This window comes from Brassica rapa, chromosome A06 (genome assembly GCF_000309985.2).
Source record: "Brassica rapa cultivar Chiifu-401-42 chromosome A06, CAAS_Brap_v3.01, whole genome shotgun sequence".
Taxonomy (NCBI): Eukaryota; Viridiplantae; Streptophyta; class Magnoliopsida; order Brassicales; family Brassicaceae; genus Brassica; species Brassica rapa.
The window spans coordinates 5,559,982-5,578,218 of record NC_024800.2 but is presented as its reverse complement, the minus strand read 5'-3'; the positions used below and the strand labels follow the sequence as shown (position 1 = coordinate 5,578,218).

The window sequence follows — 18,237 nt, the reverse complement described above, 5'->3', positions numbered from 1 at the left end:
CCCTGATCTAATTTAAAAATTAATATTGAGTTATTTTAAAATTTATTTTAGTATAATGAATATAGTGTATAAAGAACTTTTCAAAAATTTATGAAAATGTTTAAGTCTGCATGGCGGGCAAAACACCTAGTAGCAATTTATACATAATAAAAATCATTATTTCAGTAAAAAAATAATTTAAAATGAACTGTATTTAGATTGTAAAATATTGTGACGGTTTGTATTATGGAAAATTATACATTAATACATAGTAATGTTATGACCAAACCAATATAGATCAACAGCATCGATTTATATATACAGAATATATGATACCATAATCACTACACTAATAATATACGAAAACGTTAACCATAACAAATAATTATCAATAATTAAACTACATAATACAATAATACCTCTCAAACACACGAAACGGATACCATTACACTTAACTTAATGGAATATAATTTAAGTAGATACGTTCTAAACCTGAGAAGCCATGCAAACATTTAAGACGTTTTAATATATATATTTACTTTTAGATTAGTAAAAAGCCAAATTATTTATTTATATCAAAAAGATCATCATAAATTTAGGAACTTTGCAAGTTTAAATTCCATTAGATTTCAATAACCATATAAACATTTGCGCAGACCGACTACTTCAGATAAATAAAATACATCAACATATATGGAGGACGAGGAGGGAAATAAACAAAAGATAAATGTTCTAATACTCTCTTAAAAGTTATAATTTAATGGTCCTAAAGCCAAACCAAAATTTAAACGGATTATTCATTAAAATATATTTTAACTAAACTTAAATAAGTATGATAAAAATATTCAGATTAAGCTAAGCTTAATTTATTTTTTATGTTTTTTCATAACATGATATATAATTTACAATAATAAAAATAATAAATTTTGAATACTAAAAAAACAAAATCTGGTAGACCAAAAAATTAAAAATTTCATTTTTAGAAAACTGTCTATATTTTAATAATAAATGTATATATACATAATATTGAAATAGTGTAAAATGATTAAAATGATAGAATTTAAAATAAAAATTATTGAAAATTTTGGGCTTAACCCGGGTCGACAATGAATAAAGTGAAACACGATCTATATATATTTAAATAGCTTATCTTGGTTGTTTTATATTGTTTTGTTCTAAGAGAAAAATCTCAGTTAGATATTCTGATTTGGAGCATTATCGTTTGACGTAACAACTACGATATAAATAAAAACCACAACACAAAATTTGTTATACTCTGGTGTTAATATTTTTAATCAACAGCAATTTTTGAGATGAAAATAGGATTATAATCATTGTTCAAAATTGATTATATATATATATATATATATAAATGGTGCATTTACATCAAAACAGCTTTGGAAGAAGTGGAACAAAAATTCAAAAAGGCATATTTTCAAACATCTGTGAAAATAAGATAAATAATATTTAGATAACGGATCCGATTAGTTGGGTTGTAAATGCATAAATTTTGTTGTGAGAACTCAGTTTGTAATTTTTAGTGAAATAGTTGTAAGTTATTTGATCTTGAAAATAATACAATTTTGAACCGCTGATTTAAGAAAAAAACAGTAAAATATATAGGATTATAAATTTAAGCGGGGAGAGAATCCATTAATTACGTAGAGACTAATTGGGAACAAACGTTATAGATGGTTTTAAGTGAAATGAAACATGTCTATAATTTAACCAAATAAATACCATAACTAAAATTTAATTAATTTTTGTTCATTGTGTCTTTCACCTTATATATAATTTCATATAACAAAAAATTAGATACTAAAATTTTTGAATTGCGTAAGAAAGAAGCAAAGAATGATTTAAAATTATTTTATATTTGTTTATTGCTACTTATATTTTTATAATAGATTCTGAAATTTATATATATTAAAATAAATGTACTAAATATATAATCAAAATTAAAATTTAAACAGAAAATCCGGGCGTAGCCCGGGCCGACCCTAGTTATTTATATGCCTTAACATATTATTAATACAGAGGAAACACTTGTAAACTCTAAAGTGTAAGACTCTTAAGCACATGAAACATTATTATAGAGGAAGATCAAAAGAAAAATCTTTTTTTTTTTCAAAAGAAAAATCATGTGTTTTGAAAACCAACCAAGGGACTTTATCGATCATGGTTTGGTCCTTTGGGCAGAAGAACATCTTATCTTCATCCCTTGAATCATGTAATATATCAAGATATATATGCCGAGGGGTTGAGTTTGCGCTGATGGTATGTTTATTCAACATTGTTCTTTAACAATGAGAGTATCCTCTTACGTAACCATCAAATTGCTTCACTAATGGGAAGTCATTAGAGAGTAACCATGAAGTACCTGGAAACGGCTCGCAGAAGAGATCGCTAATGTCTTTACTTTGATCAACAAGAACGACTCTCTCTGTCAAGAGCGCGTAGAGGAAGACAGAAAGCGCTGTTTGATGAGCCTGCTTCCGTATCCTTTTTCGAAAAAACTTTAGGCTCTATCCGTGCGCTCGGGTTGCACAAATCGGGATTTAATTGCGTATTTTTCAGAAATTAATTTTGAGTTTATTCTTTATTTTTAAATAAACTTATATATAATTAATAAGTTTTGTGTAAGTTACATTGGTGTGGTCTGGCGTTACGTATTCTGTTTAGATTGTGAATGTTAACCAAAATGTTGGGCGTTTTTCATGTTCGTGTGTGCAGAATTATATGTGAATTACCAATCAGACAAAAAGATAATTAGCGGTGCCGTTTTAAATGCAACTAGATCGTGGCGCGGGTGTTGGATTTAACTTGCGTTCAATGTAAATTTATAAATCATTGGACGTAAAAAAAAACAAAATTATAAACCATTGATTTTATAAAATGTCCATTTATATTTTTATGTTTTGTAAAATATATTTAGTGTAGAATATATTATATTATAATATAGATATTTGATAATAATTTTTATATGTACGTAAAATTATATTAATAATTTTATAACTTGATGCAATTTGATGTAATTGTTATATTCATATATTAACCTATTTTTTGTCTATTTATTTAAAAATGATTTAATTTTTTACAATAGGTTTTTATGAATTATTATTAATTTTATGATATTTGGTTTTCTTGAAAATTGTATTGTAGCAGATTAATATATATTATATATTACAGTTTGTGTTTTTATTTTCAGCAAAAAGAAATAACAATTCATTGTAATTAATTAATTTAAATTTTTGATTTTAAGTGAAGTGGCAGATTTGTAAATAAGAAAGAAATGTAATGACTAAATGTGTAAATAAAAAAAAAATATTTAATCTGCTATCTGCTATACAAGTTTCCAAACGACAGAATTTGTAAATGAAAAAGAAATACAGTGACTAAATATGTAAATAAAAAAATATTTAATCTGCTATCCTCATTTCCAAACAACTTTCATTTAATCTATTATTTAAGTTTCCAAACAGTACCAAAATGTACTTCAGTTTTAATAATATAGATAACGCACTTGTCTACAGTTAATTTTTTTTTTTTGTTCTGTATTTTGAACAAAACCACACCTTTTACCTTGAACCGCAGTTGCTATCATTTAACCAGCGGATTTTGAAAATTCCGCCGCACACAAGTCAATAAATATTCTTTTTAAAATTAATTAATAATTTGATTGGTTGTTAAAAATTTCATATATGGTAAATTTTCTAATATAAATAATTATTTTTAGTTTTAACTAATCAAACATAATTTTAATTATATATAATAAAACAAAATTTTACTGCTTTAGTGAATAAAATTTTAAATGAAATATTCACTAATTTCTAATCAGATATTCACTTATTTCTATATTTGATATTTATTCAACTAATATTCATACTTAAATGTTAGTTATAATTAATTGTAATCATTGTTACTAACCGAAAAATACTTCAGTTTGAATAATATAGATACAACATTTTAACTTAATAATGTATATCAAAATCGATTAAATATTTTTACTAACCGAAAATTTCAACTTCTTGTAACAAGACAAACCTGACAATGAAGGTTAACAATCTTTGGTGATTATTTTCATATTTTAGGCAACAATAATGAACGTGTAACAAAATGAGAGCTTACAATCAAAACACATGTGCGGAATCAACTATCTTAATCCCCGTGGTCCACTCCTCACAACGCCTAACAAAACGGGTGCTATTCACTGCCTTAGCTTGAGAACCATAGAGCGGAGGTCTATGGAAACATGGCTCCATCGACACGGCTTTAAAGCATGGTGGGTCGGGAGTTGAGTGGTTCGTTGGACTGTAGAGCATCCATGCTTTTAATCCTCCGAGACCTTGAGCAACGTATCCGAACGTAGACAGGCCGCTTGTGACAAGTTTATCAGTTAGGCTTAACAGGTACATCTCAGCGAGTGCCTTTTGGTCGTGAAGCTTCTCGTCTGTCTGCTGAAACATCTCTTGGCTAGGTTGGTAAACTTGTACCATGTCTCCTGTCGAACTCGGGCTTTCCCAGTACATTGCCCTTAGCTTCTCCGAGTACTCCGGGTAAAGTGACGTGACAAGAACAGCTTTGAGCTTCGGGCTTGTTGATTTATTAGTGACTTGTGATTCAAGTGTAGTCAGCTCAGGTAATAGTTTCTCTCGTTGTGTGCATGATAGGATCTGGTTCATGACATGCTCCAAGTATCCGTCGGGGTTGCTAAAAACTCGTACTTGAACACCGAGTGTCTCGTCTGCTCTTGATAAGTAGGCATTGTAGAACCTAGTGATCAAACCCCAAACTTGGTTTGTCGGGTGGAGAAGATAGCGACCTAAATGGTGGAAGACGGTGTCTTTCTCTGGGAACAGCTTGATGAGTTCGGTTTGGAAGCTAGGGATCAACCAGAGAGATGGAGCAAAGTATTTGTTTGAGTTGAAGACAACCCAAGGGACTTGTCTGATGAGATTTTGATCTCTTTCACAGAAGAACATCTTATCATGATCCTCATAATCGTGCATAAAATATAGAGAGAGGTGGGACGGGATGTTTCTAGTCCAGTTAATGGCTCTGTAACAACGTGAACTATCTAACTGACCCATCAAAGGAAAATCAAGAGGGAGTGACCAGGAAGTACCCGGAAAAGGCTCACAGAAGAGATGTGTTATGTCTGTGCTGCGTTGGTCAACGAGAAGGACTCTCTCTGTCAAGAGAGCATAGAGGAATGCAGAAACTAGAGATATTATTCTGTTTCCAAGCCCGGAAACAGCAATCCACACAATGTATCTGCATTCACCAACAGATCTACTGTCATGACCAAGCTGCTCTGTTGCTCTCTTGTAGGCTTCTGTGCCTGGACCGCAACGCTTGTGAAGCATCTCATAGCTTCTTAGCTTGGAGACAAGATATTGAGAAGGCTCGTACCGTGATGGCTTGCGGTACAATGAAGACTGGCACCTACTCAAACACGAACCTTCATTAAACTCTTCACTAAGCAGTCCTCTTAACAGTTTATCCTCCCTTGGTTTTTGGGAATCCTTTGGAACTGTACAAGAAAATAGAGGTCAAAGGAGCATTACTGGTTAACAAACCAAAAGATGAATGATTTTACCGTTGATGGTCATAGCATCAAGAAGCTGGTGGTTGAAGATGATGAATAATGATAGTAACATGAGTGACAACAGTAGTAAGCAAGTGAAAAATAATGTCCTTAGCTTCATCTTCAAACCCAGAGCTCAGAAAATTTTCGTAGAGATTTTTAAGTAGTAGTTTGCAGTTATTATTAAGAGCTATCAAAGGGTTCAAGTGTGACTTAAAAACACTACTTCTGATTATGGTAGAAGGTTCTTGTACTTCTTTTATAAATGTGATGATAAATGTGTGGTTGAAGGTGATGGTGACGTTTCTTGTCTTTTTTTTTGTTGGTACAGTCTCTATCCTTCCCATGCCTTTTTAATGATTGAAGGGACCTCCTGCCACTTCCTCATCTAAACTTGAACCACAAGTCTCTTATCTCCCATTGATAATTAAGTAAGCATTGTAGATTTTGATTATACCAAACCTTAAACTTACCTATTAGGCAGGATGAATCCTCATCAATATTATGAATTTTTTGGTAAAACGAATGGAGGAACCAAATCTCAAATGAACAAACAAACAAAAAAACATTTGTGACAAGTAAATTATTTATATGCCTTAACATATTATTAATACACAGGAAACACTTATAAACTCTAAAGTGTAAGATCTTCTCTTAAGATCTATTAATTTAGAATCCTATTTTTATCTAATGATAAAAGGTTGTCGTTTAAATTTTGGACTTATATAGTTTTCCATTAATAAATTATATTAGATATTAAATTTATAAATCTGAATATTCTGTTACAGTAATTCATTTTGCTTACCAATTATTCGGAAATCAATAAACATAACCGATACTTTTACCCAATGATATTTAATTACGACATACAAAATATCTATCTATAAATATGACATACACAATACAATACTGTATATCTGAAATCATTTCATCATGTGTTATGTCGTTTTGTATTTACCAAATCATCATCTAATGGGAATTATGAATACATCATTTTAGACAACTTACGAATAACATAAACATCAAAAAGAAACTCTTATACAATTTATTGCTACGTATTATCAAGATTTCAATATGTGTTGGTAATTAATAACCGGTGCTCTAAAGAATTGGTTTAACTGAGCCATTGTCTATTTTTGGTACATATAAATTGTCAAATAATTAGAGAAACTAAACTAAATCGGTTAATTGTGAATTTCCTATATTGTAATGAATAATATTATACTCATGTATGTAATTAATTGAATTACCATCACATGTTATTTCTAACCCAGCATATAATCCATATATTGTTACTAAAAATGATAATAGCCGCAAATTATGGTCGATATTTATATTATGTAGTGATGTTAGGAGTTTTCAAGGCTCCTAAGACAAATGTTGTAGTATAAAAGATTGTCGAACCAGTTCTGAAGGATATCAAAGCACTGAGAATGCAAGTACTCACTTAATCTAAGTGCAACCAATGATTTAGATGGGTTTTAAGCTATGACTAAAACTAAAAAGCAATAACAGAATGATACTTTCTTAACTAAGGGAAAAGAGAACTCATGGGCATAGGGATTAGACCTTGGGTGATCAAGTATCGAACTAAGGATGGCAAATGATCAATCAAACTATCAACCTTAAGCCTAGACACAATTCTAAGCAAGCTCTATGTCTAGATGAATGCTCATTTGCTAACATATCTCAAACATCAAATGTCTTTGGTTGAATAATATGAAAGCAATCATTAATAACAAGTCTATTAGCTATCTTAGCATCTTTAACAACAAATGTCTTTGGCAAAGTATACTAAAAGCCTAGGAGAGTTGTCTCGGGCATTTCATCGAACACCTTTCGGGTGAGAAATGCCTAAGGATCAACTTTTGAGTGGCCAACTCAGAAGATGCATTATGATTACTCTACTAGCAAGGAAATATGAATGATCTACACTAAAACATCCTAGCTCTAACCTAATCACCCTTAATCTCCCTAACCCATGAATTCAAAAGATGATTACTCACTAATCTCCATGATTCCTCTTAAACCCATATTGGATTTTAGATTAACCATGTAGAGAAATAGATAAGAAATCAACAAGAACACAAGATGAAAGCAATGAAATCTGAATCAAAAGAGGTTTTTTACTAGTTCTTCTCTAGAAAAGAGATTATCTTGCCTCCCATGGCTTACAAAGTACTTAACTTAGGTTTAGAAAGTGTAAAACATCAAAACAAATGACCAAAAGGCCCCTGAAATAACATAAAAATCGTCCAAGCAAAACACCCGGAGCGACCTAGCATAGTCGCTCCAGGAGGTCGCTCCCGACGCGTTTTTTTGTGTCTCGACGCGTCAAAACGCGAGTGACTTGAGCTGGTCGCTCTGGCTGGTCGCTCTGGCTGGGAGTGACTTGAGGTAGTCGCTCTGGACTGGTCGCTCTGGCTGGGAGCGACCTCGGTAGGTCGCTCTGAGAGGTCACTCTGCGATACTCGACCAGGATGGATATGCCTCTAGTAAATTGATCATAACTCCTTCATTACATCTCCAAATGACTTGAAACCACTTCCATTAGAAAGCTAACTCAATTTTCTGTGTCTCCACAAAATCTTAGCAACAGAAGATTTCTCTAAAGGCTCCATCCATGCTCATCTTTCACCCCCTTTTGGATCATAATGCTCCCAAACATCTCAAATCACTCCATGGCACACTCCAGCACCTAATAAGGACAATGAATGCAAAATGCAACCTAGACATGGCTAAATCCTAATCTATATGATGAAAATGCTCATGGATGAATGGATAAAACAATGTAAATATGCAAGATATCAACTCCCCCAAACTTGTTCTTTTACTTGTCCACAAGTGAACTTTCTAGAACTCATAGGGAGAGAGGTTGAAGGTGGGAGCACATAGCCAAAAGAAACACAACTAGCACACTCTCTTATTACACTCTAGCTTCTCTAGGCCTATCTTAACTCTTTTTGTTCTTACACTCATCATCAAGCATCCACACATTCAAATCAACCAACTCTCACATTCATTAAGCACAAAACATCAGGTGAATTCTTGCAAATGGTCAGTTGGTCCAAGTCATTTGGTTGGGTAAGGGAAGGCTTTTATTCAAGTGATTCAAGAGATTCAAAACATATGATCTTTAAGGTGGTTTACTCTCGAAACAAGTAGCCTTGACATTGCACATAATATATCTAAGAAAGGGATCAACTAATGCATACAATGCTCAATCTCCATTGTTCTACCCTTTTCTCAAACATACAATTACACAATCATTCCCAAATGTCAAACCCAACTCACATCTCTCACCAAAAGATCCTAAGAACTTTAACTCATTCTCTTTGAAATCTACAAGAGATTTTTCAGAACCTCAAAATATTTCTTAGCTCCTAACAACTTTGCTAGCCCCTTTTTCTTTTTTTTTTTTTTTTTTTTTCTTTTTTTTTTTTTTTTTTTTTTTTTTTGGTTGGGGGCCAAGACTTTCAAAACTTGAGCTAGAGGATTCTCTACTTATCCCAACAAAACAATTCACTTAAGCACAAAGAGTCTATTCTTTTTCTTTTTCATTTCTCCCAAATCATAATCACAACACTCACCCCCCACCTATAGCTAGACAATAGAGTGCCCAATCTAGCAAGAATGAAGATCAAGCATTGTCGTTCCCGATACTCTCAACATTATGCACATGTAAGACTTTCCGAAAAAGGCCTCACTCATCAAACAATGAAAGCTTAAAAGGAGGAAAAGGTTTTGGGAGTGGTCTACCACTAGAGTTTGTCAAAAAAGATTGGCATAAAAGATGTGACAACTCAAGTGTGTATAGCCATGACTCAGTACACAAGGGACCATGAGCAAGAAACATTAAGTTCGTTCAGTTCAAATAAGATTGTAGTTGGCTTCAAAGACTGAGTTTCAGCAATCAACAAGTTTCAGGAAGAGTTTTCAAGGCTCGAAACATACAAGTCTTTTTGAGAGGTGCAAAAGCTACTCAGGTGCAACGTAGTGTTCTTTACAAGGCATTTAAAATCATTGCTCCCAATGCAAGTGAATGCAACCTATATGCTCTAGACTCTCCTAGAAATGCAAATGATGCAAACTAAATGATTGTTTTTTTTTTTTTAATATGCAAATAGGTATGCAATGCATGACTCAATGAAACAACATCAAAGCAAACATGATCAAATACTTGGTACCTCCCCCAAACTTGAGTTACACAGTCTCTGTGTTGTCAAGTAGAGAGAGATACCGAAAAGAAGACTAATATGCAAAAATGAAATGGTATATACAAGGGAGTGTGGTGGTTTACCTTCTATAGGGAATGAGTAGAGGGAGATGCTCCCTCCTCGTCGTCCTCAGGTGGTAACTCTTCAAGATGCTCATCAGCAGGAGTGGCCATCTCTTCAATGTAGAAGGCTTGCCCGAACACAGTTGGTTTCCTCATTTTCTCCTTAATGTCAAAGTGGAGGATGTTCTCTTTACCCAAATGGAGATCAATCGTGCCTTCCTTCACATTAACAATAGCTCCTGCTGTAGCTAAGAATGGCCTTCCTAGAATCAATGGGTCTTGAGCCTCCTCACCCATCTCAAGCACCACAAAATCTGTAGGTATCTCATACCTTCCAATCTTCACAGGGAGGTCCTCTAAGATGCCCACAGGGTACTTCACTGAACGATCAGCTAACACCAGAGAGAGTCTACACTTCTTGTACTGAGTGAATCCAAGCTTCTTTGCAACAGACAAAGGCATCAAGCTGACACTAGCTCCCAAATCGCAGAGACTTTTCTCAAATACCATAGGTCCAAGAGCACAAGGTAGTGTGAAGCTTCCTGGATCCTCTAATTTCTCTGGAACATCAAGCCTCTGGATGATGGCATTGCACTCATGGGTAAGAGTCATCATGCCTTCCATCTCCTTCTTCTTTGCAGCTACAACATCTTTCAGGAAATTGTTGTATTGAGGAATCAACATGAAAGCATCGATGATGGGCATTGCAACCTGAGCTTCACTCATTTGCTTCTCAAACAGAGCCTTGTACTTCTCTAGCAGCTGCTTCTTGAATCTACCAGGGAATGGAAGTTTGGGTTCATAGGGAGGAGGAACAAAAGAACTTTCACTTGCTGGAGTTACAACTTCACCATCTTTTACTGTCTTCTTCTCTTCCCCAACCTTTCCTTTACCTTTGGCTTCCACTATCTTCTCCAAGATCTCGTCATTGATCTTCTCATCAACAATCACCACTTCATCATCTATGTTGATGGCAACCCCCTCACCTAGTTTCTCAGCATCCTTGGTGAGGGTTCTAGGAGGCAACTGTTTACCACTCCTAAGGGTGATAGCTTTGGCCTCCTTGGGGTTTTGGTCAGACTTTCCAGGTAGAGATCCTTGCTGGCGATTCTGGTGAGTGTTCATGGAAGCAAACTGATTCTCTAAATTCCTGACTGTAGAAGCAAGGTGTGAGAATTTGTTGTTGAGCTCATTGTAGCTCCCATCAATCTTGGTATGAAGGTTCTTCAACTCATAACCAACATGCTTCTCACTTCTAGTCTGAGACTCCAAGATTTGTTTCAGTAAGGTATCAGTGCTGCTCTCTTGGGGAGCAGAGGAACCAGACGAGGTTGCTGAGACTGATAGTTGCCTTGCTGGTTGTTTCTTGGCGGATAGCCACTCTGTTGGTTGTTTGGATAGGATTTCTGTTGGTAGTTGTTGTACTGAAAGTTGGGCTCCTTTTTGTACCAGCTACCATTGTTGTTAATGAAACACAACTCCTCTTGACCTTCCAAACCCTCAACCTCATTGACAGCAAGTGGATCTTCCTGCTTGGAGTTACCAACAAACTTCAGCTGCTCTTGGGTGGCTTTTTCAGCAATGAGTAGGTCGATTTGTCTTCCAAAGCTTTGATCTCTTTCCTCGTCTGCTTATCATCTGTTCTACTGCCTCTGTCGTGGTCTCCACTGTAGACTGCATCACTCTTTACCATGTTGTCAACCAGCTCTTCTGCATCCTCCTCAGTTCTCCCCAAGAAGAACCCATTGCTAGCTGTATCCAGTCTGGCTCTGTACTTAGGAAGAGCACCACGGTAGAATGTGCTCAGCAAGCTCTCCTTAGAAAAGCCATGGTGTGGGCATTGAGCTTGGTAGCCCTTGAACCTCTCCCAGGCTTCACTGAAGCCTTCCAAGTTCTTCTGTTGAAAGCTGGAGATCTCATTTCTCAGCTTAGCAGTTCTTGAAGTAGAGAAGAACTTCTCCAAGAATGCTTTCTTGCAGTCATCCCAAGTGGTGATGGAGTCGCTTGGCAGAGACTTCTCCCACTGACGTGCTTTATCCCCCAAAGAGAAAGGGAATAGCTTGAGCTTTAAGGCATCTTCGGACACACCATTGGTTTTTGACAACCCACAGTAGCTGTCGAACCTGTCCAAGTGATCAAATGGATCCTCTAGAGCCAAGCCATGATACTTGTTGTTCTCGATCACATTGAGGAGTCCTGATTTGATCTCAAAGTTGTTGGCTGCTACAGCTGGTGCTCGGATTCCCAATCTATGACCATGAATGTTGGGGCGGTCATAAGTGCCAATGGGTCGAGCTGCTCGCTGTTGGTTTTGAGGTATGTCTCCCATATCAGTATCCAATCTCTGCAAGTGAGCCTGTTGCTCTTCTTCTCTTCTCTTTCTAGCACACTCTCTCTCTAAAGCTCTGATATCTGCAGCTCTTGGAACTAGGTTTGATGGACCCCTGCTCCTCAAGTGCATACACCTGTAGATTAAAGGGAGGTGAAGAAGAATCAGTAACAAAAAAAAATAAAAAAATAAAAATGACTTAGTCTCAAGCAAGTGACTAAATCTCAATGTTGAAATCTACTCAGAATTTGGCAACGGCGCCAATTTGATGTTAGGAGTTTTCAAGGCTCCTAAGACAAATGTTGTAGTATAAAAGATTGTCGAACCAGTTCTGAGGGATATCAAAGCACTGAGAATGCAAGTACTCACTTAATCTAAGTGCAACCAATGATTTAGATGGGTTTTAAGCTATGACTAAAACTAAAAAGCAATAACAGAATGATACTTTCTTACTAAGGGAAAAGAGAACTCATGGGCATAGGGATTAGACCTTGGGTGATCAAGTATCGAACTAAGGATGGCAAATGATCAATCAAACTATCAACCTTAAGCCTAGACACAATTCTAAGCAAGCTCTATGTCTAGATGAATGCTCATTTGCTAACATATCTCAAACATCAAATGTCTTTGGTTGAATAATATGAAAGCAATCATTAATAACAAGTCTATTAGCTATCTTAGCATCTTTAACAACAAATGTCTTTGGCAAAGTATACTAAAAGCCTAGGAGAGTTGTCTCGGGCATTTCATCGAACACCTTTCGGGTGAGAAATGCCTAAGGATCAACTTTTGAGTGGCCAACTCAGAAGATGCATTATGATTACTCTACTAGCAAGGAAATATGAATGATCTACACTAAAACATCCTAGCTCTAACCTAATCACCCTTAATCTCCCTAACCCATGAATTCAAAAGGTGATTACTCACTAATCTCCATGATTCCTCTTAAACCCATATTGGATTTTAGATTAACCATGTAGAGAAATAGATAAGAAATCAACAAGAACACAAGATGAAAGCAATGAAATCTGAATCAAAAGAGGTTTTTTACTAGTTCTTCTCTAGAAAAGAGATTATCTTGCCTCCCATGGCTTACAAAGTACTTAACTTAGGTTTAGAAAGTGTAAAACATCAAAACAAATGACCAAAAGGCCCCTGAAATAACATAAAAATCGTCCAAGCAAAACACCCGGAGCGACCTAGCATAGTCGCTCCAGGAGGTCGCTCCCGACGCGTTTTTTTGTGTCTCGACGCGTCAAAACGCGAGTGACTTGAGCTGGTCGCTCTGGCTGGTCGCTCTGGCTGAGAGTGACTTGAGGTAGTCGCTCTGGACTGGTCGCTCTGGCTGGGAGCGACCTCGGTAGGTCGCTCTGAGAGGTCACTCTGCGATACTCGACCAGGATGGATATGCCTCTAGTAAATTGATCATAACTCCTTCATTACATCTCCAAATGACTTGAAACCACTTCCATTAGAAAGCTAACTCAATTTTCTGTGTCTCCACAAAATCTTAGCAACAGAAGATTTCTCTAAAGGCTCCATCCATGCTCATCTTTCACCCCCTTTTGGATCATAATGCTCCCAAACATCTCAAATCACTCCATGGCACACTCCAGCACCTAATAAGGACAATGAATGCAAAATGCAACCTAGACATGGCTAAATCCTAATCTATATGATGAAAATGCTCATGGATGAATGGATAAAACAATGTAAATATGCAAGATATCATGTAGTTCTCTTTGTTTTTTCCCTATTAATAGTTTATCAAACATAAAACTAATCAAACAAAGATCCTAATAATAATTTATTGCTATCATATAAGATGACATTTTAAAATATTCAAGATTGTTAGCATGAAATGTTTAAATTATGTTTTTGACATATACTGGAACACATTCATCCTAATATTTATATGGGCCCTATTTATACATTTAAAAAATAAGATTTATTAAGAAAACAAACAAGTAACCAAACTATAAGTCACACATTATATATTGAATCAAATTTAAATTTAATGAAATTCTAAGAACACTTCTAAGACCATTTTATAAAAATCAACTAGGTGTTTTCTCCGCGATGCGGGTTTAAACATTTTCATAAATTTTTTGAAAAATTCTTTGTATACTTTACTAGTTATATTGTGTTTTCCAAAAAGAATTCTTGCGATCAATTTAGTATCATCTATGCATTGTCTACTCTCGAATATATAAATATATATATTTCTGAACAATTAAATATTAAAATATTTTAGTGGTATAATTTAAACTTGGGTCTCTAGTCAAAAAACAAAACTTGTTTCCAATTTATGTAAAAAATATTTTTTTTTTTGAATGAGCAAAGTTTTAAGGATGATTATTGTTTTAAGAACATTAACTTGTTATTTCGGAACAATTAAATATTATAATATTTTAGTGGTATAATTTAAACTTGGGTCTCTAGTCAAAAAACAAAACCTGATTCCAAATTATGTAAAGAATATTATTTTTCTGAATGAGCAAAGATTTAAGGATGGTTATTGGCAAATAAATGTTTGAGAACTTTAATTTTTTTTTTTGAGATTCTAGTGCTATAATAGTTTAAGGGTTTTTGAAATATTACTAATTAATTGCTATTGATTCGAAGATTTTCAAATTTCATCAAAATTCTTTATTTATTTATGATAATAATTTTTCATTCTATTTTAACAAAATTTAACGTTATTAAAATATAATTTACCTTTTTTATTCATAAGATACAACTTTCAAAATATTTTGGCAATTAAAATAATGGATGTAAGATTTAAAATCCGCTATGCAATTTGGTATTTGAATATCACAACAACAAATTCCATAGCGGTAAGAGTTTCGGTTTTTTTAGCTTCAAGTTTTGAGATTATTTTTTAGTGTTTAGAATTGGTAGAGTTTAGGTAAGGTTTACGGGTTAGGTTTAGGAAGGGTTTAGGGTTAGGAAGGGTTTAGGGTTAGAAAGGGTTTAGGGTTAGGTAGGGTTTAGGGCTAGAAAGAGTTTAGGGTTAGGTAGGGTTTTTAGGGTTAGGAAGGGTTTAGGGTTAGAAAGGGTATAGGGTTAGGTAGGGTTTAGGGTTAAACATTGTTTAGGGTAGGTAGGGTTTAGGGTTAGGTAGAGTTTAGGGTTAGGTTTAGGTAGGGTTTTAGGGTTAGCCTTAGGAAGGGTTTAGGGTTAGCTAGGTTTAGGGTTTAGGGTTAGGTAGGGTTTTTAGGGTTAGGCATGGTTTAGGGTTAGTAAGGATTTAGGGTTAGAAAGGGTTTAGGGTTAGGTAGGGTTTAGGGTTAAATAGGGTTTAGGGTTAGATAGAGTTTAGGGTTAGGTAGGATTTAGGGTTGGTAGGGTTTAGGGTTAGGTAGGGTTTAGGGTTTAGGGTTGGTAGGGTTTAGGGTTAGGTAGGGTTTAGGGTTAGGCAGGGTTTAGGATTAGGTAGGGTTTAGGGTTAGGCAGGGTTTAGGGTTAGGAAGGGTTTAGGGTTAGAAAGGGTTTAGGGTTAGGTAGGGTTTAGGGTAGGTAGGGTTTAGGGTTAGGTAGAGTTTAGGGTTAGGTTTAGGTAGGGTTTTAGGGTTAGCCTTAGGAAGGGTTTAGGATTAGCAGGGTTTAGGGTTAGGTAGGGTTTTTAGGGTTAGGCAGGGTTTAGGGTTAGAAAGGGTTTAGGGTTATGTAGGGTTTAGGGTTAAATAGGGTTTAGGGTTAGGTAAAGTTTAGGGTTAGGTAGGGTATAGGGTTGGTAGGGTTTAGGGTTAGGTAGGGTTTAGGGTTAGTAGGGTTTAGGGTTAGGTAGGGTTTAGGGTAGGTAGGGTTTAAGGTTAGGAAGGGTTTAGTGTGAGGTAGGGTTTAGAATTAGGTAGGGTTTAGGGTTGGTAGGGTTTAGGGTTAGATAGGTTTTAGGGTTAGGTAGGGTTTAGGGTTATGTAGGGTTAGGGTTAGGTAGGGTTTAGGGTTAGAAAATGTTTAGGGTTATGTAGGGTTTGGGTTAAGTAGGGTTTAGAATTAGGTAGGGTTTAGGGTTAGCAGGGTTTAGGGTTAGAAAGGGTTTAGGGTTAGGTAGGAATTAGGGTTAGGTCAGGTTCAGGGTAGGTAGGGTTTAGGGTTAGGTTGGGTTAGGGTTAGAAGTGGTTTAGAAATAGGTAGGGTTTAGGGTTAGGTAGGGTTTAGGGTTTAGGGTTAGGTAGGGTTTAGGGATAGAAAGAGTTTAGGATTAGGTAGGGTTTAGGGTTAGATAGGTTTAGAATTAGGTAGGGTTTAGGGTTAGTAGGGTTTAGGATTATGTAGGGTTTAGGGTTAGTAGAATTTAGGGTTTGGTTTAGAATAATGTTTAGGATTGTAGGGTTTAGGATTTGTTTGTTTTTTTGTTTACGCATTTAGTACTGAGTTTTTCGGATAAAATTTTATATTAATATTATGGATTCATAATTTTTCTTAAAATGTTAAAAATTTTAACGTGATTTTTAATGTTCTTAAAACATAGTATGTATTTTTTTATTAATTTTTTTGTGACAATAAGTTGAATATATCTTAGACCACAAATCATTAATATTCTGAGTCTTACACATTTTGTTTTTCAAGTTATTGTTACTTTTTTTTTTATACAATTCTCTTAATATTTATGTATGCATCCATAATATTTTTTAAAAATGATTTTTCATTAACTAATGTATTTATTGTTTTAAATATATTATGGTTTTCGTGCACTTGATTAAATTTTTTTGGCGTTGGTGGTATTTGAAGTGGTTGAGAACGTGAATGGATATTTACTTTCATAAAGTTTTTGGTGTGTGTTTAAAAATAAAAATTTGTAAAGGCTTTTAAATCATATGAATATAATATTCAACACACTTATATACTTAAAATTCTGAAGTAGGTAATTGCAAATTTGCTGAACTCATAGATTCGTTGCTACTTTATAAATTATCACACGATGAGGTACATATGGTAAAGATCGTTTTGATGATAATGTAACGTCTATATTGTAATGTGTGTTTTTTTGTTTTATCTACTATGTATTAAGAAATGATTAACACATTCAATAATATTAAAGAGTAAAAAGCATGTCAATTGTTCATAGTATAAACCCAAAGTTAAACTCAAGTCCAGCCAAATAAATAAAGCCCAGAGACACGTGTCGGCCTGTCAGATAATGACTTTCGACGTGGATAGCTTAGGAGAGAGGCAAACATATTTTTATATATATAGATTCATTACTAAAATAAATTTTAAAATAACTCAATATTATATTTTTAATTATATAATTAAAAAAAATTATTTGATTAATATAATTATATAATTTATGTTTTTAACGTTTTACTAAAATACTTTTTCAGATAACAATACAATATATATATATAGAAATTATCTTTTTAATTATAATTTTTAGATTTTGGATAATTCAATATTCATTTTTAATTATATAATTAATAATTTTATTTAATTAATATTTAGTTATAGAATTTATATTTTTAACTTTTTACTTAAAGATTTTTTCAGATAACAATACAATATATACATAAGTTATCTCTTTTTTAAATTATATTTTCAGATTTTGGATAATTCTTACTATTCTTAATATTAATCAATTATCTAATCAAAATCAATTAAAATTTCATTTTTATTTTTTAATTTATTTATACATTTTATTCATTAAGGGTTAAACGATATTAACCACTCTAACTTTCAACGCGAGAGCTCCATTGCGAAAATTTACTTCGCAAATAATAGTTTTTAATTATATAATTAAAAAAATTGTTTGATTGATATTTAGTTATATAATTTATGTTTTTAACGTTTTACTAAAATACTTTTTCAGATAACAATACAATACATATATATAGAAATTATCTTTTTTAATTCAAGTTGTAGATTTTGGATAATTCAATATTCAATTTTTAATTATATAATTAATAATTTTATTAATTAATATTTAGTTATAGAATTTATGTTTTTAACTTTTTACTTAAAGACTTTTTCAGATAACAATACAATATATACAGAAGTTATCTCTTTTTTAAATTATATTTTCAGATTTTGGATAATTCTTATATTCTTAATATTAATCAA

At 33.8% G+C, this 18,237-nt stretch overlaps 1 protein-coding gene and 1 non-coding gene across 2 annotated transcripts; one reads left to right on the top strand and one right to left on the bottom strand.

Moving 5' to 3' along the window:
* Positions 1 to 3,140: 3,140 nt before the first annotated feature.
* Positions 3,141 to 7,117, bottom strand: LOC103872106 (probable fucosyltransferase 8). Its single transcript, XM_009150444.3, has 2 exons — positions 5,579 to 7,117; positions 3,141 to 5,512 (listed from the first exon to the last, which is right to left on the bottom strand). The coding sequence occupies exons 1-2, from the start codon at positions 5,685 to 5,687 to the stop codon at positions 4,110 to 4,112; spliced, it is 1,512 nt and encodes a 503-aa protein (XP_009148692.1). The 5' UTR covers positions 5,688 to 7,117; the 3' UTR covers positions 3,141 to 4,109.
* A 4,551-nt stretch (positions 7,118 to 11,668) lies between these two features.
* LOC117126368 lies at positions 11,669 to 11,775 on the top strand. Its single transcript, XR_004448936.1, has one exon. It is a non-coding gene; the product is annotated as a small nucleolar RNA R71 (small nucleolar RNA).
* The last annotated feature ends 6,462 nt before the right edge of the window (positions 11,776 to 18,237 follow it).